General features: G+C 40.7%; 1 protein-coding gene across 3 annotated transcripts in view; it reads left to right on the forward strand.

Annotated features, from left to right (window-relative positions):
- Positions 1-510: 510 nt before the first annotated feature.
- The window catches only part of KDM3A (lysine demethylase 3A), a 47,015-nt gene continuing 22,316 nt past the window's right edge, over positions 511-25,209 (forward strand). The window contains exons 1-11 of one of the 3 annotated variants that reach the window (XM_045019362.1): positions 511-636; positions 1,076-1,268; positions 6,229-6,384; positions 8,800-8,910; positions 10,222-10,324; positions 11,380-11,504; positions 12,115-12,187; positions 12,280-12,368; positions 18,617-18,777; positions 21,372-21,901; positions 23,342-23,543. In XM_045019362.1, the coding sequence (XP_044875297.1) occupies positions 1,095-1,268; positions 6,229-6,384; positions 8,800-8,910; positions 10,222-10,324; positions 11,380-11,504; positions 12,115-12,187; positions 12,280-12,368; positions 18,617-18,777; positions 21,372-21,901; positions 23,342-23,543 (1,724 nt within the window). In that variant the 5' untranslated portion in view covers positions 511-636; positions 1,076-1,094. Of the gene's footprint in view, positions 637-791; positions 1,269-6,228; positions 6,385-8,799; positions 8,911-10,221; positions 10,325-11,379; positions 11,505-12,114; positions 12,188-12,279; positions 12,369-18,616; positions 18,778-21,371; positions 21,902-23,341; positions 23,544-25,209 lie in introns of those variants that run through there. The other 2 variants (XM_045019363.1, XM_045019361.1) reach the window with 2 other exon arrangements.

Genomic DNA, 25,209 nt, shown 5'->3' on the forward strand with positions numbered 1-25,209 from the left:
GTCACGCGCAGCACCCCCGCAGGTTCATGTGGCAATGTGCGCTTGCGCAGAACAGCTCCGCAAGTGCCTCCTCCCCCTGTGCTATATCTGAGTACGCCGCTAACCGCACGTATAAGCGGCCCTCTCACACTTTCTGCCTCCATTCGAGATCCCTCCGCCAGTCGCGTAGCGATCCCTCTAGTCATAGCCAATCTACTTGGAAAAATCACACGGATGCCACTAATTACATGCTGAATGTTTTCCATATTGGCCTCTGACTCTGGGCCCTCAGAGACTGGAGTGGGGCCCGGGACTCCTTTATCTGGGCCGGCGGAAGAATCACCATCTTTGAAAGTGCAGCGTCTGAAAAACCGGCCCGATGAACAGCAAGCTAACTCCGCCCCTCGGCCAATCCGAGACGGAGGCTTGCCCCGTGCCCCGCCCCTCTTCCCGGGATGGGCCAATGAGCGGGAACAGCTCGGGGGAGGGCGCGTTGAGGGGGTGTGTGTGAGTGAGGGGGTGTATGCAATGCCCGGGAGGGCAAGGGAAGGAGCGGCGGGTGCTGTTTGTGCTCGGGCTGAGGGGAGACTCTTCGGGCTGTTTCGGGGCTTTAGCGGGACGTGCTGCCCGGGGGCTCTCTGTGTGTGTGGGGAGCAGGTGAGGGCTGAGTGGGAGTGGGGCTCGGCGGGCTCTCCAAGGAGCTGCCCGCTCAGCTGGCTCCATTGACGCCCAGGGACTTGGCTCGTCTGTTCCTGCTGAGGAGGGCCCGCCGGGAACAAAAGGGGGGCTCGGAGTTTGGTGGCTGGGAGGGGGACAAGGTCCCTCAGCGCTGCACAGTAGCTGCGCTGCTGCCAGTCCGTTCTCCCCACCTGCGCGGATATAACGCGGTCGTGTCACCCCCCCCCCCGCCCCGCGGTGTCTACGGTTAAACGGCGACTAGAAAGAAATCCTCCCCGTCCCCCTCCTCTCACAAGAGCGGGAAGCTCCGTTCGGCCTCGTCTGGGCTTGTCGGGGTCGGCGTGCGACTGTCCGGAGCGCTTGTCTAATGAAGTTACTGCTTTGTTCGTGTTTCCTGGGTCTCTTCTGCGGAGCACAGGGCTTCCCAATGCGCTAGGATGGTGCTGCGGCTGGAGGAGAGCTGGCCCTTGCTCGTAGGGAAGAGGTTCCTGAGCCTGTCTGAGGAGGAGAACAGCGGCCCGTGGGATACGGATCACGTCTCCGAATGGCCCTGGAAAGCTGGCAGAATCAGGGCCGTTTCGCACACAGATGTTTCCAAACAGGACTTGAAGGTAAGTTCTAGTTATGTAACAGTTCTGGGGAGATGAGTGACTTTTTTTTGCCTCTTAGACCACGCATATGTTTCCATCTGTTTCTCAGAAATTGTTCTGGACTAGATAAATCTGTCAGACTACTCATCTGCTTGAAAACAATCTATATGCTGATGTCTGTATTTTCAATCTTCTGGAACGTTAAATACATGCACAAAATACCCCTCTAAATATTTCTAGATTATCTGTTGACTCCTACCACCTGGACAAAGTTTGTATTGTATCCTACCTGTTAAGACACTTTTCAGCACAATTCACTACTGCAGTTATAAATCTTGTTTCAATGGTGAATATGCCTTCCTACGACTACAGTAAATTTTATTAGATTGAGGGGTGGGGTGATGCTTTTAATGTTTGTAGTGGCTATTGTTGCAATACTTTATATTTTCTTATTGATCATGGTCACTGGTACGATAAGGTAGTGGGGACACTTGCTATTCATGATTGTTGGATGGTCATGAGTTTAGATGGTTCTCACAATCAGATAACATCCCTATGGCAACTGTGACAGTTACTTAAATGGCAGAATACTGGGAAGTATTAAATGTATTTTTACCTGTCCTCTAATATAGTTTATTGGGTGGAAACAAGATGTTAACACCATATTAACAAATAGCTCTCTTTGGGCCACAGCTGTTGTAGCACGTGAAGCATCTGCTAGTGACAGGATTTCACAGTAATGGAGTTTTATTGTGTGTACATTTTATATTTTCTTCTACTTTTGTCTTGGTGGCATACTGCCTTGTTTCATGACTCTTCTTCTGCTGCTGCTACCTTCTTTCAGTTATATGGTTTTCCCTTGCTCTCTTAGTGGGAGACTCTGACTGCTTCTGATAATCTGAGGAAGTATTTTTGTCCCTTTTCCTTTCAAGGCAGTTACTAAATAGTTCTAATTGACTTATTTCTCTTTAGTGTCTAAACTTTGGGATTACACTACAGACCAAGCCTAAATTCCAGAGGGTGGCATTCTAGTCATATCTAGTGTGCTGGGGTAGAGTTTTGCCTATATGACATGTCAGGGGAGGTATCAAAGCCTTATATGGTGTGGGGAGGAGAAATTGCTACAGAGTGCTCTCTGCTCAGCCCTCTCTGATAATAGAAAGGAAAAGGAGCAGGTGCCGCTGGGGATTTTGCAGACCTTTACTGTGAGACCTGTAATTAGTTACGGCTCTGTTAGAAGAGATTAACTCTAATGCAGGGGCAGGCAACCTATGGCACGTGTGCCGAAGATGGCACACGAGCTGATTCTCAGTGGCACTCACACTGCCCGGGGTCCTGGCCACTGGTCTGGGGGGCTCTGCATGTTAATTTAATTTTAAATGAAACTTCTTAAACATTTAAAAAACCTTATTTACTTTATATACAACAACAGTTTAGTTATATATTATAGACTTATAGAAAGAGACCTTCTAAAAACATTTAAAATGTATTACTGGCATGTGAAACCTTAAATTAGAGTGAATAAATGAAGACTTGGCACACCACTTCCGAAAGGTTGCCGACTCCTGCTTTAATGCATTCTTCTCTCTCCAATAGAAGTGTTTAGTGTGAAAAGTGACCAGGATGGCAAGGACCGCAAAGAGCTTTTGTACAAAAAAGCATACAACCCCACTACCAGTCTTGAAAGAAAAGAGAGAGGGGTAATAGGAATCTATAGCAAAAGGTCCCAGAGTGATGGTGAATTGAAAAACCATGTTGAGGAAGAGAGAGGATTGAATTGCAGTGCTTAGTCTGTAGAGAGACATGGTGGGTGAGGTAATCCTTTTATTGGGCCAATTTCTGTTGTGGGGGAGAGACGAGCTTATGCACTGCTCTTCTTCAGGTCTGGGAAAGAGTCACAGCTGAATACAAGATGGAACAGATTGTTTAGCATAACTAGTTAACACATTTCAAGGGACCATTTAAGGTGAAGTGGCCTGTTAACAACCCTCCAGTCATGGGGGGTGGGGGAAGAGAAAGGGGAGGTTGTTAGTGGGTTATAGATTGGATTTGTAGTTTATAACAATGTCTCTGTTCAGTCCATGAGTTTTAGACTTCGTCTACACTACAGACCTTACAGCGGCACAACTGTACTGATGCAGGTGTGCCATTGTAAGGTTTCCTGCGTAGCTGCTGTACGCAGGCATGAAAGAGTTCTCCTTCTGACATAATTAAACCACCTCCAATGAGCAGCAGTAGCTATGTTGTGGGAGAGCATCTCCCACCCACATAATGCTGTCCAGACCAGCACTTTTGTTGGTCGGGGGTGTAGGTTTTTGTTTTGTTTTTTCTTCCACCATACCACTGACCAATGTATGTTTTACCAATGAAAGTACTAGTGTAGCCAAAGTCTAAGGCTTTGGCTACACTACTCAACTTTTAGTGACATGGCTGTGTCGCCACAGCTGTGCCGCTAAAAGTTGTCCAGTGTAGCTGCTGTTTGTCAGCTCTTCTGCTGACAACACACTGTTCACACGGGCGCTTGTCACAGCAAAACTTTTGTCTTTCAGGGAGGCAGGAGGGTGTTTAATCATCTCTGACAGACAAAAGTTATGTCTTTCAATTGCTAGCGTAGACCCAGCCTTAGTGTCTAGCTGTCTTGCCCCCCAAACCCTGTGACTGGAGGGGGATTAATAGGCCACTTAATGGTCCTTGGTTTAGCATAACTAGTCAACACCTATTTCAGCTGGTTTCATCTTGTATTTAGCTGGAACACTGAGTACATTTCCAGAACCTGAAGAAGAGTTCTGTGTAAGCTTGAAAGCTTCTCTCTCTCAACAACAGAAGTTGGTTCAATAACCTTGTCTTGCTGGTATCCTGGGACCAACACAGCTACAAAATTGCATAGTGATTTAGTCTTTGCAATATTTTCAACTTTGTTTTCAAGTAATACCAAATGTAAAATTGTCAAAACATGTTGTTTTCCAATTGCTGATATGTTCTTTTGTCTAAACAATTAGTAACAAACAATCTAGTTTTTCTGTTTATTCTGTTTGCTTATTTTCTGCAATTCAGCTGGACAGTGAAAAGATTAGTCAGTTTCACACTTGTTTCTGTGGGTTTGACTCTTGATTCTCATGTTAGCACAGTGCTGTAGTATTGGGTTGCACACTCTAAGGGATGTTTCACTCAAAACTAAATCATCTAGGTTTACACAAAATCTCACTTAATGCTACAAAAACTTTGCCATAAACTACCTCACATGTCAGATATTATGGCAATTGGGAAGAGGGCATGTTAAAACCTATATGGAGTGCAACTTGTAAATGTAGGCATGAAATGACATCCCAAAACCAGTTCATCAAGCTACCATGTTCTCCTCACTCAGAAGTGAGGAATACTTTGTAAATTTTTATTTAAGGGATCCCCAAGATGTGCAGAAAATAAAAACAGTAATCAGATCATTTAACTTTATTGCTGTAAATGTTAACTATCTTTTCCACACTCTTTTTGTCACCCTCTTCTTGCAATACATGCAAAATTTAAGCTCCTCTGTGCAGAGACTGATCTATTCATATGTTTCTGTAAAGCAGCTAACACATTTGGGTGCTGTAAAAATAGAAAGTGAAAATTGAATGATGTTCTCACATGGTATTAAAAAAAACCCAAAACCTAAATGTTAACAGGCTTTTCTTCTGCATTCAGATAATAATTGTTTTAAACTCTCAGCAGGAGTAGTGGAGTTATTGAAATACATTAATTTAAAATTTGAATCTGGCTCACTGTGGAGATGGATAAGTGATATAGAAGACTGGAATTTTATGGTTAAAAATGTTGCATAACATTGACTAGATTAGAATTTGTTTATTTTTAGTTTAAAAATAGAGTAGTGTAACTATTGTATAGTAGTTGCACTTCATTGTGTGACAAAAATGCAATAAATGGACATTTTCATAAGAACAAATGTTTATAACTAAACTTAATTGTTGGATAAGGTTAAAAAAAAAAAAAGTGTGGTGTTCTCCTTAATGCAGCCCAGAACTGTAAGTCACTGAGTTACCCTTTTGCCTTAGCAAAAGTGAACTTTGCTGGAGATTAGACTGTTTCAATTCCTTGCCACACCAAGGAATTGTAGCGGCAGCTTCTGCTCTTCTGGCCAAGAGGATCCATTGTTCACAGGCTCATAGGGTGCTGTTCCCTGTGTCCCCTAAGTGATGGATAAATAGAATTTTTTTGCTTCCCCTTACATTTTCCAAAATCCAGTATCTATCTCAGGAAGATTTCCTGAGGGTGCAGATTAGTAAATCCAAATTCCTTTGTCTAGGGTAGATTTGATTTATGCTCTGTTTTTAGAACATATTTTCAGCACACACACACACACACACACACACACACACACACACATGCGTAATTCTTTATACAGTAGAACCTCAAAGTTAAGAACTGACCAGTCAACACTTCATTTGGAACTGGAAGTACACAATCAGGTAGCAACAGAGACCAAAAAAAAGGCAAGTACAGTAGTGTGTTAAATGTAAATTACAAAAAAAAAAGGAAAGCAGCATTTTTTTCCTGCATGGTAAAGTTTCAATGTTGTATTAAGTCAGTGGTCAGTTGTAAACTTTTGAAAGAGAAACTAAAGTTTTGTTCAGAGTTACGAACATTTCAGAGTTATGGACAGTGTTTGTAACTCTGAGGTTCTACTATATACAGCTTGAACATACAACACACATTGGTATTTCTGACCGGCATGTCCCCAGTTTATATATGATATGTTACATTTTGGATACATATTATGACAACACTGTCCTAGGGGTAGTGGCTGCATCAGGCCTGATGATGAGTTGCAGTATAGTGGCCCCTCTGCCATTGGGCACCGAAGGGTTCTTAGGGTCACAAAAAAATTCTCTTTAAATAGAAGGAAGAGAGAGACCGAAAGTGCTATTAAACAACAATCTGATGGTCATGTCCCAGATTTTTAACTTCTTTCCCATTCCTCTAGGTATGTGTGGAGTTTGATGGTGAGTCATGGGAGAAAAGAAGATGGATCGAGGTCTACAACCATAAAATGAGAGGATTTCTAGTAGAGCAAAAATTGGTACTTGCTGAACGAAAATCTCAAGCCAACTCTACAGATACGGTTCAGTGGCCTGCAATGGCAAGTATACAAATTGGTCTGATCAACTTCACTTCAGTATTTGATCCATGAAGGGAGTATTTCCTAGTTCCTGGTTTGGTAGGCTTCAGAATTTAAGTTTTTTAATGTGATCAGTAGTCCAACAAAATTAGAATTTACTGTTTTAAAAAAACTCTAATCTAAATATGACACATTTATTTAAACAAGACAAAATCCAGCTTCACCAAAATGGTTGAATTGCTTTTTTGTGTGTGTGTAGCACTCTTTATGCACCTATGTGGGAAATCTGAAATTGTACTAAATTTCAGTTCTGTAGCCATGGGTAGGCAGGGTCTCTACGCATTTGAGAGCAGTATTTTCCATTCTTGTGTTGAAGTGATGCCTTGTTCTTCCCATAGTAGGACTCTGACTATTGCCAGGACAGTGTTTTGGAGGGGGAGAGATGTTTCAAATCCTTTTTCCTTCTCTAATTTCCCACGTGTACTACTTCTGAAGGGGTTGTGGTGAGAGATGGAAAGATGATCAGGCATTGAAGATGCGTGTTGCTTCAAGCCTTTGTCTTTTGTCCTGAATTTCTCACTTTACCGTCCCTGTGGCTCAGTGCTCTGTACATTTTCAATTCCTGTTCCCATGTGATAGTTGCCTGCTTTGGGTCATTTTGTGAGGATTGAACTCTGGATCTCATGCACTCAAAGGCATGAGTTTTATTTAACTGCTTGAGCCAAAGGACATAAATCCTCCTTAGGTAGCAGCTGTAGCAGATTGATTATTGACTGGTCCATGTAAAGTATCAGAGATTGTATATTACCAGAAAAATGAACTTTCACATGTAGTTACCAAGTATAGATTTATTTTACTTTTTAAATTCTTATACTGCCCTGGTATCTAAGTGTATGCAAAACTGGATGATATATTCAGTTTTCAATCTGTAGTGACGTATGGTGGAGAGGAGTTCAATAACCTGTACTGTTGGTATACTAGTGAAAAGTACTAGTGTCATTGGATTAATTTGTCAAACTTTAGGAGTTGTGTGTCCTGGAGTCCTTTGACTTCCTTAAAAGGTAATGAGATGGAAGAGGAGATTGACTATTTTTACTGATACAGCTGCAGTATAGAACATTGTTATACAGATCAGAATAAATTACTAGTCTACTTGCAGCATTAAGTTCTTCTTATGCAGCCAAACAACCCAGGAGTTTGTTTTTGGTTATGCAAATTAATTCAGCTATTTTTAGCTCCATTTTGATTAGACTGCTGAGATTAGCATTATTTATTTAAAAATCTGCTTGTATATAAATTGGAAATACAGTCATACAGTACTGGGGAAGTCTGCTTTTCACTTTTCTTGAATTCTTGGATTAATGTTAGGATAAATACTACAGATACATTAAATAGTGGTACTGGAAATCTAAATTCTTAAACTTTTTGGACTATATAGCATCAAATGGGAAGTACAGCCCTTACATGTATCTGAAAACATTGTATAGCTTGGACACTTATTTATTCAGTAAATATATTTAGGTATAGAGTCTTTTCTGTTATGTATTTTAGGTACGCAGTATCAAAAATAAGTCACTTTAAAAAGGAATGCTATAGCGTATTAAGGCACACTACTAAAATCTGCCTTGCAGGACTGTTGGTTAATACTTGTAAACAACTTTGATCATGAAAAGTGTTCAATAAATAGTAAGTAATTGTATATTTAAAAATGATGGGACAGACCTCACCTAAATTTAAATTTACTCTTAAATTCACAATTTAGTTCTGGAAACTTATGGTACCTACAGTATCATCTTTGTTCCATGGCATTAAGCTTACAAACATCATTCTCAAATCTCTGCTAACATCAGTGTCAGTGAACTGCAAACATCATTCTTGGATGTGTTCTGATGTCCAAACAAGGAAATAAAAATGCCATTGTGACAGGATACTAGTTGTAGCACCCTAATCACTGAGGTTGCTGCAGTGTTGGGAAGATTGCAAGCTTATATGAAATCAATTAACTGGTTTCTGTTGGGATTACTGACACCTGGGGGTAATTGGCTCAATAATTGGGAGGAGGTATATAGATTTGGGAGGAACAGGAAGTACCGTGGGGCTCGGAGAATGAGTTTGGCCGGGGGGGGGGGGGAGAGTCGGGTCCTCTCCTCTCCTCTCCTCTCCTCCTGCTGTATGCCTATGAGTCCTTCTGTTATGCTTTGAAATTGAAGATTAAAAAGCATCTGTGGTAAAAGGGAAACAGCCCTTCTGTGTTCTTGGATAGGAGACCAGAAGAATGGGATAGGCAACTATGTATGGCGGACGTAAATGGATGCCATGTGGCAGCCATGATAGTTCCATCTTTATTCAAAATACAGGGGCAAAACACATACCAAATGAAAAAGGACAATAAGCAGGAAAAGTACTATGTCTAAAATGCTTGCTCTTGTCTTTCAGGTTTACAAATCCTTATTGGACAAGGCTAGTCTAGGATCCATGGTTTCTGTACGTTTTCTTGGTGAAGAGAGATGTGTGTTTCTTTCTAAAGACCTTTTGAAGCCTATTCAGGTAATTTTATTCGGAATATTTTGCATACCATTGGCGGGATTAAGCCATGTTTTTTCTAGTGTTCACTGCTGAAACATTTAAGTGAAAATTTGAAGCATGTCCACATTGCTATAGCTCATGAAAATCTGTCCTTGATACTGTGCATTGTGTTAAAAACCTGATGATGGTAGCTCAGCATGTAGCCATATAAGATAGCTTGGTGTAGGAATAGCATTAGGCTTCTAGCTTTTCAGGTTGATGAACCTTTTAATTCCAAAATGGAAACCAAAAAAAATATTTTTGAAAAAACAAATTTTTGATAACATGCAAATTAAATTGTGCCTGGAGGGCTTATGGGAAGCAGAGAGCCTGGGAGTGTTGGCTCTCAGCTCAGCTGGGGCTTCATGGTCCTGATTCCCCATTAGCTCTGAGAGTACTTGCTGAGTGGTGGACATCGGGAGCTGTGGCTTTTGACTCCCCATCAGCCTCCCAAGCAAGCTGACAGGAAACAGGGCAGGTTTCTATCAGAGCTTTGTTCAAAGTCTAACTGTTTCAGAAACATCTTGAGGAATCTTCGTTCTCTGACCAGCTCTGCTTTTAATCTGGCAGAATGTACTTGAGTTGGCTTTTGTGCAGAACATAACTATAACAGAGTGCCATGGAATTTTTAATAGATGCTTTGGAACGGTATTTCAGATCTCATCAATACCACCTTAAAATAACTGCTGGTCTGATACGCTGGCTTGATGATGAGTGCATCTAAATTAGGAGGTAGTTCAGAGTGTAAAAAGATGGGAGTGGCTGGTTATCTCTGGGTTGCTAGGCAAGATGATAAACTCCCATTACACTTTGAATATAACTGTGAAACAGCAATAATCTGTTAGCATTTAGCTACTCCAGGCCTTCCTGATTTTTATTTCAGGTACTATGCCCTCGGTGCTTCACTTTTGTTTGGTTTTTGCATTTTATTTTAGATATAATTGTAAAATGTTTGAGGGCAGGAATTGTCTCTATCTGGGTTTTGTACAGCACTTAGCATAATAGAAAATTGATCCTGAATTGGGCCTTTGGGTGCTCACACTACAAGTACTAATGGAAGTTTTACTAATTCATATTAATTTGAAATATTGGTTTATTTTCTGTTCTGTTCTGCACAAATGACGAACCAAATTCTTAAACACAACAGAACCATTTGTTCATGTAAAGCTTCACAGTATAATCTCTTGCTGTTGAACATGCTGCTGTTGGAAAAGCATTTCTTTTCATTATTATTATTATTAAACATTTAGTTCTCTTGGCAACTATTTATATTGCATGCTTTCATCCTAATAGGATGTGGACAGTCTGAGAGTCTCTCTTATGGATGATCAGAATGTTAATGAAGAAATTCAAGTTTTGATTATGAAACATCTAGACGAAAACCGCTTGCTGCAAGGTATGAGAGTGCCATCTGGTGGAAGGATACTGGAGGTCACTGCACTGGTGGTATTTACAGTATCACCTGTTAACAAAAATCCCTTTTTGCTTTTTCTCCCCAATAGTCTTTCCTTGCATAGAAGAATGTTGGGTAGTCTACTGGTCTCATCACCTCTCCTAAAACAATTTTATAGATTTGCTGTCCACCATCCATAATGCTCCAAAATGGGCAGAATTAGAAACTAGGACTCCTAAAAAACTGTCTGGCTAACATCAGGCATCTAACAAGTTACCTGATTTTCAGCGGTGTGGAGCACTCAGCAGTTCCCATTGAATTCGATGGGGAGCTGCCGAGTGCTCAGTACGTCCGAAAAGCCGATGCGTTATTTAGGTGCCTGACTTTAGCCAGCCACTTTTTTTTTTTCTTTTTAAAAAAAAACAAAGTTTTAACCTTGACTATTCTGTAGCTCAAGAGAAAGGCGTTGGAGACTTCTTCTGGTCAAGTTAAAATTTATTTATGGTTCGTGAGCTGTACTATAATCTCTTATTTGGCTTCCTATAAGTCTTGTAACAAAGTTTTGCGTCCAGTGGAAATGATCTACTTCTGGGTAGGAAATTAGTATAGTGGAGTAAGTAACATGGCAGTTCTTGAAAGAGTGGCAATAAAAGCGAGCAAGAACTCCACAAATCGGACACTGAGGGCTCAAGCTTCAGGTCCAACTGAGCTGTACTTGCTGTTTTTTTTGACTCCTGAATTCTGAGGTCATCATGGGCCCCCAGTGTGTATTATAGCAGCAGAAAGGCCCCAATAAGATGTTCCAGCAAAAGAAGTAACCAGAATGTGGAGGTATTCTGGCCACACTCCTTTTTCCCAGCCATGTCGGGTCAAGAGAGAGGCACATAAAAACCTACGTTGTTACTTTGCTTGTTGTCTTCCAGTGCTATTTACTTATTTTCTGGTGCATGGTGCTACTGGCTAGTTAGTGTTGATATGTGGCTATGTAATGAAAGTTACCATAATGTGTGTGTCCCCATGTTCCCACTCTCTGAAGTATGTTGTGTTTTTTTTTAAAGGTGGTAAGAATGTAATTGGCTTAAAAGTAAGGATTTATAGCTTGGATCCATCTACCCAGTGGTTCACAGCAACTGTTGTAAATGGTAATCCAACTACAAGGACTCTGGAAGTCAACTGTGAGGAGGTAAAGAAGCAACTGAGGCAACATGGGTAGATAAAAATAATTAAAACACCTTCCTTGTATCTAGGTAATTCTATCCTTGCTTTTCCATAGTAAGGTTAACCAGCTGGAATAATACCTTGTATTTTATGTCATGCTTCATTCCAAAGGATCCTAGAGCACTTTATACTGCATGCACAGTGCCACTGATGTGTGTGGAAGGATAGCAAATGGCTCACTGCACACTAGTGGGAGAGCAGAGGTTTGGGATTTTCTCTTTTGGCCCAACAATTGGGGAAACCCCTATTCTAGCATCTCTATCTATCTGTACAGAGTTTGCAACACCTTGTCTTGGAGACTGCCTTATGAAAATGCATGCATACAATTTATCTAACTTGGAATGGAGGATTGAGTCATCCTTGTTAAGATTTTTAACTTGAAGTTCCACAGAGCCGAGGTTTTTCAGACAAGAAGCTTACTCTTGCTCCATAGTTAGAGTATCATACTTCTGTTTTTGTTTTTTAAAACGGCTTTATTAGTCTCCCTTGGGGTGTGAAAATAGTAAATATCTAATCTAAAACTTTTTTACACACATTGTCTTTTTAAAAAAAAGCTTACTCCATTTTCCCTTAAGATTCCAGCTTTAAAAACTCTTGATCCAGAATTGATTCATGTTGAAATCCTACATGACAGCCATGAAAAGTGTGGTAAGATTTTTTTTTTATTTATTTATTGGCCTTTTGCTGTTTGAAGTAACTTTCTATGGTGGAAACTAATTTAGTCACTTTCAATGTTTCAGGCAAATCTAAGAGAAATGGGGGTATGAAAAGAAAATCATCTGATGATAAAGGAAATGTTGATGCCAAATATACAAAATCCTGCTCTGAGGTAACTAAGCTTATTTTCACTATTGTAACAGTATTTGTCATTGAGCTGTTAAGGAGGAGTACTAGATGACCTTAATTTACTGACCCACAATGCTATGTCTAAGCTTAGAATGCTACAGCAGCACAGCTGCAGCTATGCCGCTGTAGCGCTTCAGTTTAGACACTTGCTATAGCAACAGAGGGGATGCTTCTGTCACTGTAGGGATGCTGAGAGACGGTAGCTAGGTTGACAGAAGAATTTTTCCATCATCCTACCGTTGTCTATGCTGGGGGTTAGGTTGACTTGACTGTCTCAGAGGTACAGATTTTTCACACCCAAGTGGTGTAGCTATGCCGCTGTAACTTTTCAAAGTAGAGCAGCCTTACATTCATGCTTCTATGCTAGTCCCATACTAGCATATGAGTACTAGGTATAGTACTCTCTACTAGAAGACAGAGAACAGTATAATTGAGCCTTTGGGTGAGATCACTTTCTCATTCGTAAATGGAGTTTGTCTACTCCCAATCTTGTGGGTGTCTTTTTCCAGTGTGCAGACTTTTTTTTCTTGCTGGCTATATAGAGAGAGTTAAAGATCAGGGTTTCTCTAGCTTAGAAAAATATCTAGGAAAAGAGGAGAAGTCAATGGTAACTTTATCCTGTAATTTACGTGCCTGATTGCTCAGATTTTTTTGCTATCAGACAGGAGTGCACCAGTCTTGCAGAGCTATTGTATATTGTTTTTCTGCAAAGGGAGAATCTGGCAGCTTTTCTAATATTTTCAAGTTTTTCTGAGCCAAGTGCATTTGAGTGGTCCGCTAAGATCCGAGAAAGCTGTCTCGAAGGCCAAAGGCCTAGGTGATTTGGATATGGAAAATAATGGTGTAGCTAGAGAACAGCCCTTCAAATGACCATGTGATTAGCCTCATCAGATCTAGTTGTTTTTTGTGAAGGAAGGAGGGGCCTTCTGGGAGATCTGGGGGTTATCTCTGTGCCATCTTGCTTCTGTACATAGTCCTGTTACTGTAGCCATGTAGTCAGTCCTTTGTCAAGCCAGCTACATAGGTCCATTTCATGGTCAGGCTCTCTTAGTAGACTTCTAAAGTACAGTAGTGATATCAGAGTTCTGGGGTAGCTAATCTGGGTTCCTATAAGGCAGGGGTAGTCAATTATTTTTTTGTCAAGGTACAGTGAAGGTCCAGACAAATGAGAAACACTTTTTTCACACTGCAATAATAATAAGTAAATAAAAAGATCTTGCAGTCTGGTTAAAAGCATCTGGCGGTTCGAATTTGGCCTGCAGTCTGCCTATTGACTGCCCCTGCTATAAGATGTCCATCATTATCTGAGCACCTCCCCAAAAGCATGCAAGCTGATATTTCTTTTCTTTCCAGTCAGCAATAACTGAACTGTTTATCTTTTTTAAATGTGGTGGTGGTGGAAGTATAGATCAAGGAACTGGGTTTTGTATTTTGCTCTGAAGGTGAGTAAAACTGTCCTGACAACTTCTGGGATTGAGTTTGAGATTCAGGGGCCATTTTCTGAGAGCACATGAGTTTTAGGCTATGTCTACAATTTTAAAATGCTGCAGCTGCACTGCCGTAGTGCTTCAGTGTAGACACTTACTACTGTGACAGGAGGGGTTAGCCTGTTGCTGTAGGTAATCCACATCCTTGAGAGGTGATAGCTACGTCAATGGAAGAATTCTTCCATTTCAGGTAGTGCTGTCTATGCTGGGGGCTGAGTCATCTTAACTGCATCCCTCTGGGTGTGACTATTGCACACCCCTGAGAGATGTAGCTGTGCCACTGTACATTTTTCATTGTAGACCAGCCCTTAGTATTGAGGATTGACAGCTACATTTGTTTTATTGTAATGTAGCTGTCTTGGAAGGAGATGATGATGATTCCATAGCATGAGGTGGTAACTTAGCTCAGTCCCATGGAAAGTTTTGAAATTAGCGACACACATCTTGTGGATTTGACCCCATATTCCACAAGGAGCTAGTGAACAGTGCTCTCTGGCTTTTGCTTCTGAGTGGACAAGCTGCTGTGTTCTGAACTGTTGGTGGTGGTTTCCTAACTAGGCACAGAGATTTAAACATTTTATTAAAGCTAATGTTAAAAAAAAAATTATATAGTACATAGGTTGGGGAAAGTGTTTGTACATCTGGGTATAGTTCTTAGATTATCCACAAATATAAAGTTAGTTTAAGTCATATGATACATAGGGTACATAATCAGCAATTTTACAAACAAACTCAAATTTAGGTGAATAGATTTAACAATAAAGTTTAGATATTAGAACCTGAATACTTGGGTACATCACTCATGAAGAGTTGTACAGAGATTTGATTGTGGAAGGCAAAATATATTAAGTGGAGATTGTCCCTTAGTAATTGAGAATTAGGTTGGTTGTCTATTTAGAAAATACAATCCATGAGGAAAGTATTTTTTACTTTCCTGACTGTATGCTTTTCATCGGCACTCTAGCTCATCCCTCCTGGTATTGCTGATGTCCAGTGATGCGTTTTATGTAGATGTCCCTTAATCACCCTGATGGCATCCAACACCATGAGTTGCTGCATCAGACAAGTGTAGCGTTGACCGATTCCACATTCTCTCAGCACTTGCTCATTACTGGGGACCCATAAGCTTAAGGCACCAACGATCTCTACACCTAAAATCTTTTTATGAGGGCTTCTATGCTTAAGAAGATTATATGGTTTGGACTATATGGAAGAATTAACACAAACTAATAAAATTACCTATCCAACTTAAATTCTTGAGGGCTTTTTGTACCAGTCTAGGTTTCCAGATGAGTTCTGAAAGTTAGTTGTCAACTTTGATAACTCTTAATTGCTTTAGAGGAAAATTTAGCTGTGGTGTGTCAGCTGGCACCTATCTGAAATACTTGACTTTTCTAGTCTCCTTTTGAAGTTTTTTCTAACTTAATGCATTATCCATTTTTCTGAAATACTTGTGTGCTGTGGGTTGCAAAGATGTAACATGATATACTGTTGTAACAACAAGGGGGAAGGAACACAAGCCAAAATGGGAAAGGACAAGTTAAAGAATATGTAGATGTATTAAAGTCAACAAGGCCTGACAAAATTCATCCTAGAGTGCTTCAGCTAGTTCCTGAAGTAATCTTGGAACCATTAGTGATTATTCAAGAACTCCTGGAGGGTGTATTTGGTCCCAGAGGACTGGAGAAGGGCAAAGATGACAGTAAGTCTAACTTGTATACCTGGAAAGATAGTAGAACAACTTTTTAAACAATGAATTTGTTAGCACCTAGATGATAATAGGGTTATAAGGAATAGCCAGCATGGATTTGTTAAGAACAAATCATGCTAAACTAACCTAATATCCTCCTTTTTGACAGTCACTCGCCTATTGGATAGGAAGGAAGTGGTAGATGAGACATATCTTGATTCTAAAGGCTCTTGACACAGTGCTACATGACATTCCCATGAGAATTAGGGGAAATGTGCCATAGATTAATTTACCATATGGCAGATGTATAACTGAAAGACCATACTTAAGAGTAGTGGTTTGCTGTCAAAATAAGAGGGCTGCTAGTGGGATCAGTCTTGGGTCTAGTACTAGTGAATATTTTCACTAATGACTTGGATAATGAAGTGGAGAGTGTATTTATAAAATATATAGACAACACCAAGCTGGCAGGGTTTCAGGCACTTTGAGAGTATAGGATTAGAATTGGTCTTAAATCAGCTGATTAAATCAGTAAGAACAAGTGCAAAGTACTTCACTTATGAAGAAAAAATGAAATTCATAGCTTCAGAATGGGGAATAACTGGTTAGGTGGTGGTACTGCTGAAAAGGATCTGGGGGGTATAATGGATCACCAGTTGAATGAGAGTCAACAATGTAGTGCAGTTGCAAAAAAAGGCTAATATAATTCTCTGGCATAGAAACAGGAGTGTCATATGTGACACAGGTGGTAATTTTCCTGTTGTAGTTTGGCACTGCTGAGGCCTCGGCTGGAGTATTGTTTGCTTCTGGGCACCTCGCTTTAGGAAAGATGTGGACAAATTGGAGAGAGTCCAGAGCAGAGCAACAAAAATTCTAAGATTTAGAAACCCTGACCTATGAGGAAAGGTTTTTTTGTTTTTTAAAACACCTGGGCATGTTTAGTCTTGAGAAAACAGGACTGAGGGGGGGACTTGATAAGTCTTCAAATACATGAAGGGCTCTTGTAGGGCTTGTCTACACTGGCAAGTTTTGTCGATGGAACTAATGTATACACGAAAAAATCAACAAAAGCAGAGTCGCCAAAGCAAGTCTACATTTGCCACACTCAGGGCACCGTTGTCAACAGTGTGAGCAATGCACTGTGGGTATATATCCTGACAACACCATCTGTACCATCATGCACCGCTTTGTGTCTCTGCCCTCCAATGGTTTCTGGCTTTCCCTTTGCGCTGTTTTCCAATTGTCAGTCTTTGTAGTGCACGCCAGCATCTGCAGTGAGAGGATGGATCTCGCATTTCTCTCCTATGCTCTGTTAACTGTTGTGAGGACATCGTACGTGGCAGCAGAGTTACTCGCAGAGTTACTGACAGGATGAATCGCAGGGACCCAAGTGATATAGACAGCAGCAACTTATCAGTGCTTTTGGCATTCATAGAGCAGCTGCCTATGGTAGACCATCGCGTTTGGGCTAGGGAAACAAGCATTGATTGGTGGGATTGCATTGTCATGCAGGTGTGGGATGAAGACCGGTGGGTACAGAACTTTAGGATGCATAAAGCGACCTTCCTGGAGCTATGTGCTGAGCTGGATCCCAACCCGACAGCGCAAGGACACCAGAATGAGAGCTGACCTTTCGGTAGAGAAATATGTTGCAATCGCTGTGTGGAAGCTGGCAAATCCAGACTGCTACTGGTCAGATACAGATCAGTTTGGAGTGGGGAAGTCCACTGTTGGGGCTATATTACTCCAAGTGTGCAGGGCAATAAATTGCATCCTGCTATAGAGGACCGTGACTCTGGGAAATGTGCATGGAATAGTGGATGGCTTTGCAGAGATGGGTTTCCCTAACTGTGGCGGGGCAATTGATGGTGTGCACATTCAGATTTTAGCACCAGACCACCTTGCCTCAGAATACATCAGTAGGAAGGGATACTTCTCCATGGTGCTGCAGGCACCTGTGGATCACTGGGAGCATTTCACAGACAGTGCAGGTTGGTCTGGAAAGGTGCATGATACATGCATCTCCTTTATCTTTGCTCTGCACTGCTGTGTCCCAATCATAGTCCTTTTCGCACAAGCCTCGAGAAATTTGCCCATATGTGCCCCGATTTGTACGGGTCAATTGCAGCTGCAACTGAACAGATTCCTTTCCCCATATACTGATCAGATCCAGCAGCTCAGTGGTGGTATAAGCAGGAGCGTGTTTGGTGCGATAGCTAGCCATGCTCACCTGGGAAGTCAGCAAGCAAGAAATGGAATTTAAAATTCCTGGGGCTTGAAGGAGTAGGGGCAGATTGGCTGCAGGGCAGCGGAGTTCAAACTGCTGACCAGAGCGGCAGCATGGGAATTCTGAGACACTTTCTGGAGGCCAAAAAAAAAAAAAAATAAGGCATGGTATCTACACTGCTGTTTGTCAACAATAAAGGAAGGGGAAAAGACACATCTCTTGCAGAGGTGGAAGTTTTTTGTCGCCAAAAGGCAGTTTTTGGCGACAAAACTTGTCAGTGTAGACAAGCCCATAAAGAGAGTGGTGATCAATTGTTCTCCATGGTCATTGCAGGTAGGGCAAGGTGTTAATGGGCTTAATCTGCAGCAAGGGAGATTTAGGTTAGATATTATTAAAAACTTTCTAACTATAAGGATAGTTAAACTCCGAAATAGGCTTCCAAAGGAGGACATCATTGTCCAACCTGTTCCTAAAACATGTTTGGAGGTTTTTAAGTTTACTTGAGGCTGCCTCAGTGCAGGGGGCTGGACTTGATGACTTATTGAGGTCCTTTCCAGCCCTATGTTTCTATGATTCTACAACATTCATTTTTGGGGGGAAATTCATCTTAATAGATTTCAAAAGATTCCTTGACTCTTTCCACTTTGTGAATTGCAAGAATAATGATTTAAAAGTTGAGTTTTTATTATGTGGTCAGATACTACTAAGTGGGAAGAGCATACAATGTATGTTGTATCTTTAAGTGGGTGTGGTAGAGTCATAGAAGTGGCACATTTTTCTCATGTGTTGGCTTTGAATTTTTCTGTTGACTTTGACATCTATTTCAGGTATCACAAAGTCTGAGTCACGTGCAGTCAGTACCAACGGTGTTTGGTGAAACATTTCTAGGGTGTACACTTGCAACCCCTACTAGCAAAGACCTCAGGCACCAAGGCATGCCTCAGCCAGCTAACTCCCCTCCTAACCTTGGTGCAGAAACTCCTCAGGGGTAAGTGGTGACCTCTTTTTTTTTTTTAAGGGGTGGATGTTAATCTTTGGTGGAAAATGCAGCAGAATAATGAATTACTTTATACAAAGTAGAATAGACTAATGATTTTTTAAAAAAGAAATCATGGTAACTAAGCTGCTCTCTCTGTCCCATTCTCTCCCCTCCCCCACACATTGGTATGGGTGAGAAATATCTAATTTTTGTCAACTGCCCTGAATATATAATTACCTCTTGCTTGTATTCCTGCCATTTTCCGTTGACGTAGCTTGTGACCTTAAGGAAATTGTTTAACCATCCAGTGCCTCTATTTGTCCATCTGTAAAGTGGTGGATAATGCCTGAATATATTTTGTGGCTTAATTGCTTTTAAATTACTTGGTGTGTCTTAGACTCTAAAATGAAAAGCACCAAAGTATTTCCTACTAAGAGGAAGATAGGCATACTGTAACATAGGGAGGGAGATTAGTTTACCTGCAGTTGATTCTTACAGTAAATAGAAGGTGTTCTTGGCTTATAGATGGACTTTGACACCTTAATTTCAGAACTGTCATGAGTTGCAGATAGGGCAAGGGGGGAGTTTTTTAAAATGAACTTATGTTCATTCTGCCCTTCTCCAATGGCACAAGTTACAATTTGGTCCACTTTTTGGGGGTGTTTGCATCTTATAAGGACAAGACTGTAATAAAATACTTAAAGCACTTTACAAATATTTTAATTTTAATGAAGCTTCTAAATTCTCCTTTGACATTGGGAAAGAATTATTCCCCTTTTGCTGATCAGGGAACTGAAGTATAGAATAGTTACATGAATTACCTATGGTCACAGAGGAAGCCTGTGTAGAGCTTGAAATAGAATCCAAATTTTTCTGATTCAGTCAGCTGGTTAGCCACAAGACTATCCTTTATGATTCAATAGCGCAGGCTTCATAAGCTGTGTCTACACCGCAAGTCACTGTGGCAAGTGGGTAGGGCATGAAAAGCAGGCTGCGTCCACACTGCAGTGCGTAGCTACATGTCAGTGAAAAGACTCTAGCATTCTATAGGTTGCTAAAAATAGCACTGTAGGTGGGGGAGGCACTGCTTAGGCTTGTAAAGAGCAGTGTAGGGTAAGTATCCAGAGGGTTCAGGAATGTCTTTATGCAGTGCCTCACTGTCTATGCTGCTGTTTATACCCATGCCAGGGGAACATGTAGTGTATGTACTTTACATACTGCCATAAGACGTATGCACTTTATACATACCCTTACGGGAGTTCTGTCTCATGTACAGAATGTTATTAACTTAACTACAAATGCAAATGCAGTCCAATTGCCTTTATTTTTTGGAGGGGTGGGGGGAAAGAGAGAGAAAGGAAAGCAGATTAATCAAGAGGTTTCTTTCTTGTGTGTAATCAGTCATATCTGTTTTCTGACAAAAATAATCTTACTTATGGTGGCCTGGCAGATCCAATATAGAGATGTGAAAGCAGCTAGATACAATTCTAGATTTGACCCATGCATCAAAATAATTGTTAAAAGTTCTTTTTATATTTGAGCATGGGGATGGGGATCTGGAATCTGAAAGGCTAAATTTATGATATTACACCTCTACCCTGATATAACGCAGTAAAGCAGTGCTCCGTGGGGGCAGGGCTGTGCACTCTGGCAGATCAAAGCAAGTTTGATATAACGTGGTTTCACCTATTGATTTTTTGGCTCCCGAGGACCGCGTTATATTGGGGTAGAGGTATAGTTTGAAATATATGTAGACTGAGCAAAGTAGATCTGGAACACACAAAGATACTAAACATTCTTCAGAGTGTAACTGTACTTCAATCCTGATTTAGTGTTCCAGTCATCAAGTTCTGCCCCGTCTCCCTGATTCTGTCACAATAAGAGAAGTGTACTTCTTACAGAAAATAGCATAGTAGGAAACAAAAGGTTCTCTTAGAAGTGCTATTTGATGTTCCGTTATCCAAATTTAACCTATTATCCATGCTACTAGATTAACATAACTGGAAAAACTTTAAAAGAAAGTTACTGTGTGCATTTAACAGCACTCTGTGGAATCATTTTCACTGTTTTCCTATATAGCTTTTTTAAAAAAAAATCTAAGGCAAGAAGGGGCCAGTAGTTTGTCTAGTCTGGCCTCCCATATATCACAGCCCATTAGTGTTCACCCAGTTCCCCTGTATTGAGGCTAATTTGTTTGACTAAAGCATAACTTGCATTTAGCTATTGATAGATCATTTCCCCTGTTTATGCGGGTCTTTCACATAGCAACAGTGGGGAGAGAGACAGTATCTTTTTATAAATAGGTACCTGTAACTCCTGGATAGGGGAGTACACAGTCATCAAGTTGGCACGGGTGGGCCAGAAGGAACAGTACCTGTAGTATCTGAAACTCCCCTGGTGTTTTTTAATTGATTGCATCTCTTTTAGGTGTTTGGTATGTGAAACTTTTCTGGATTCTTAATCTTCACTCTGCTAGCATCCATGATTAACTTCCTATTTTACTCATGTAAACTCAGGTTCCTGTGAAAAGCTTGAGAGCTGATGCATTCAATTATGATTTGAGTTTCTCTTTAGGTCTTATTACTGCATATTGTACATTTCAGCATTTGCAAAGAGAATTTACCAGAAGAACATCCTTCTTGTCTTAATACTGCGGTTAAAATGTCAAAAGAAAATCTGACTGTCTTCCATAAAGCAGAGTTTCTATCTAAAGAACAAACTAAAAATCCTAATGATCAGAATAGTAGCTATACCTCTTTGAAGACCTCAAGATCGCCACACAATGAAAAACAAAATGGCTTGAAAAACAAATCCTTTACCAAGCCAATGACAAACTTCCCAAAGGAACATCTAGACAACTCTTCAAGAGTAACATCCAGGCTTAATGGCATATCAGAACTGCAGAAAATCTTGGATTGTAAACCCTCAACATCAGATGCTCCTGCTATCCTTTTCACTGGGCATGAGATTAAATTACAAAGCAGTTGTAACCAGAGCAGCTGCAAAGGAAACAAGGCAGAAAACTCCTTTTCTGTATGTTCCTCAGTCAGAGGAAACTCAAATGAGATTTCGTGTGAGAGAAATGAAAACGAAGGCCCTAGGGCTGGGAGCACCAGTAAAGTCCACAACAATGGCAAGTATATCTGGAGCTGATATCAACAGAGAATTACTGTGTATATAAAGTTGCTTAGAAATTTCAGGAAAATGTGTTAATAGGATAAGGAATCTTATGAAATTGCAGTCTTGATGTCTGAGTTAGTGAAACACCTAGATTTCATTTCTAAAATAGGAACTGAGGGAGTATGATGGGGTTCCTAAAATTTATACCCAATTTTCAGACGGAGTAAGTCTTGGGAAAAGATACTTAAGATCATGGTAGGATTAGATATGCATGTCATGATGAAAAAGTATTCTTTTTCCTTATCACAAATCTAATCCAAACAAAATTCTGTTAGGCTAAATTTGGGAAGAAGGGTTGCAAAAGTGAGCATAACTTATGACTAGGGCTCATACTCCATGGCATAATGGGACCAAATGCTGCAGCAACAATCCCTAAGTTCTAAGGCAAGGTTAATTTATTCTACCTTTCATTTCTATCCCTCCACACACACTCATACGAGTCAAGCTCATAGTTGAAAATAATTCATTGACAAAATTAGTTGATGGGTTTTTGTAGCTGTGCTTTCCAGGTGGCCCAGTTGCCACTCACTAGTTCCTGCAATGTTCTTTAGAGGAACTTTTCTCTCTTTCCCACTCCTATGTGTGCTAGAGAATGGGGAAGCTTATAGCTGGATTCAGTGACTCAGCTCCATGGATCTGGACTGAGTGCTGCACTGTCCTCCAGGCAACTTAGCTGATCAGGCTTGCAGTCAGACTACAGGAATCCAGCTCTGGTTCCCTGATCCCCTGCTGCCTGGCTTTGTGGAACAGGTCATGTAGCATACACTGTGACTCAGTTCTCTATCTTGTGGGTAAAGGTGCAGAGCAAGCAACAATTGCAGGTGGATCCCAGCTCAGCATGAAGTCGGAGGGGAAGGTGTCCTGAACACTGACTGCAGTAAAATATTAAATTCCATAATGCTTTTGAAAAATGTCTGACTGCAGCAGCAGAATCATGGAGTTCATGGGGAGCTCACTGAGATGAATGGGGCAATTTATATCTCTCAAAAGTATTTCAGGCTCTTTGAAGACTCCAGAAGACATTGTTACATCAGTTTACAGTCTGATCTTGTGTTCAAGGTTGCAGCTAGCTATTAGGTCTTCAGAAACATAGTTTTAAAAACAAACCAACAAAAGCTGAGGTTCTGGCAGTTGTGTGGGAAGGAGTAAATTGCATGGCTGTAACAAAAAATGGGGTCCTGACTATGAAAACTTCAAAAGAAGTTTATGCTCTGTAATAAGCAACCAACTTCAAAATATGTTAAGATTATTTTTAGGTATCGGGTGAAAAGTTAAAGCTATATCTGCTTTTGTTAAGTTACTTTAACAGAGATGCATAGGGTAAGCAAATGTGAGTCTGAGTGACTGATTTAAGTTACTGTTTAACTTGCACTATTTTTTTTTCTTCCTGCAGTAATTATTCGCAGCTCAGTTTTGACAGATGCTTGCAAAGTTAAGAAGCTGCAGCAAAGTGGGGAAGCATTTGTGCAGGATGGTTCCTGCAATAACATTGCACCTCACCTGCATAAGTGCAGGGAATGCCGCCTGGACAGCTACCGGAAAAACAAAGAGCAAAAAGACTCTACTGTCTTTTGCAGATTTTTTCACTTCAGGAGGTGAGAGCAATTTTGAAAATATGTGGATGTTGATATTCCCAGCTGTACAAATAGATTTAAGATGACTCAATCAAAGACTTAAAAAAAATAAAACCCTAAAGTTAGGCATAATTAGGCACCTGTCTTACTTTTTTTAAAAGGGCGGGTGGAGGGCAGAGTGCTCAGTAGTCTATCTTTAGCCTCTCTTTTAAATCTTGGCCTACAATGGCTTTGGAAATTTGCCTGTGGGACAGATCCTACAGCCATCACCTCTAAGTCACTGTTTCAAATGTATTTGAGATCAGTTAATAATCTTGATAGCTGTCCAGTGGTTTAAGTTATAAACACTGCATTCTCAGTATAGGATGGATTAATTTTAAATCAAGATAAGTTAAATCACCAAGTGGAAAGTTTTTTAATTAAAATCAGTGATTTAAATCAATGTTTCATTTTGTACGTCAGTTTTTTTCTAAAGAAAGGTGCATTTGTATTGGGTTGATTAAGAACATGTTTATTTACAATTAAATAAAGATTTTACGCTAGATTTGTTACATCTTTTTGCTATCTAGGAGGGTATGCTATAGCTAGAGTAAGTTTCAATGGATGAAGTCATAAATACTCATACTTGAGCCACTCAGAACTCAGTTAGGGAGAAGCTATAAGAGACCACCTAGGTCAGCTCAATGGATGATCCTGGAGAGATACATAATAGTGTCTCCTGACGTAAGAGGCTGGGTCCAAATGCCTGTGATGACTTTGCCAGTCTCTTGCACCCAATAGCACAGCTGCTGGGTCCCCCACAGGATCAAGCCCTTAATACAGTACATGACCTATTATGCGATATTTATACAGCTTGACCTCGTTAAATGCTTTACTCCTGATTCTTTCTATAGAAAAGCAACCATTAGCTCAGCAGATTTTGATCACGGTTTAAACAATGTAATGAGTACAGCATTTCATGGGCTGTGTATTTTGGTATTAAATTCAAATGACTTTATGCTTGTGCTGTACTTTGGGTTTTTAATGATTATCAGTAGTGACAGCACACATAGCTGCATCATAAAAGTTGGCATATATGGGTGGAATCAGAAGACTTTTGTCATTGAGGTATGGTGAGTTTCAGCACTTGAGAGCCTGGGAGTTAGTGTGTTTATCTGTAATCCCAAGCCAACTGCTGGATGTTTCTGCTAAAATAATTAGAAGTTGACAATCAAAATGTCTTGGTTAGGTTTCAATGCCAACATCCATTTGAGATGATTAATGGGACAGTTTGCACTTCTCAGTTTTTGTGTCAGGTTGTCAGACTTGGGGAAAACTATATTTGACTTAAGCCTTTAAGGGGTGTTGGAACTGTAAGGACTTGTCTATACTTATGGCTAGATCAGCACTGCTGCTATCAATGCAGCAGTGTTGATTTAGCAGGTCTGGTGAAGACCCGCTTGGTCGATGGCAGAGCACTCTCCCTTCTACTCCTGTACTCCAGCTCCCCAAGAAGAGTAAGATAAGTTGGTGGGAGAGCATCTCCTGTCACAGTGCGGTGTAGACTCCTCTGTAAGTCGACCTATGTTACATTGACTTTAGTTATGCTACTTCAATTATACCGTCACTTAGGTTGACTTACAGCTGTAGTGTAGACTAGCCCTAAGTAAAACCAAATGGTCACTGTGTGTGGTGTGACCTCCCACCC

This window comes from Mauremys mutica, chromosome 5 (assembly GCF_020497125.1).
Source record: "Mauremys mutica isolate MM-2020 ecotype Southern chromosome 5, ASM2049712v1, whole genome shotgun sequence".
Classification (NCBI taxonomy): Eukaryota; Metazoa; Chordata; order Testudines; family Geoemydidae; genus Mauremys; species Mauremys mutica.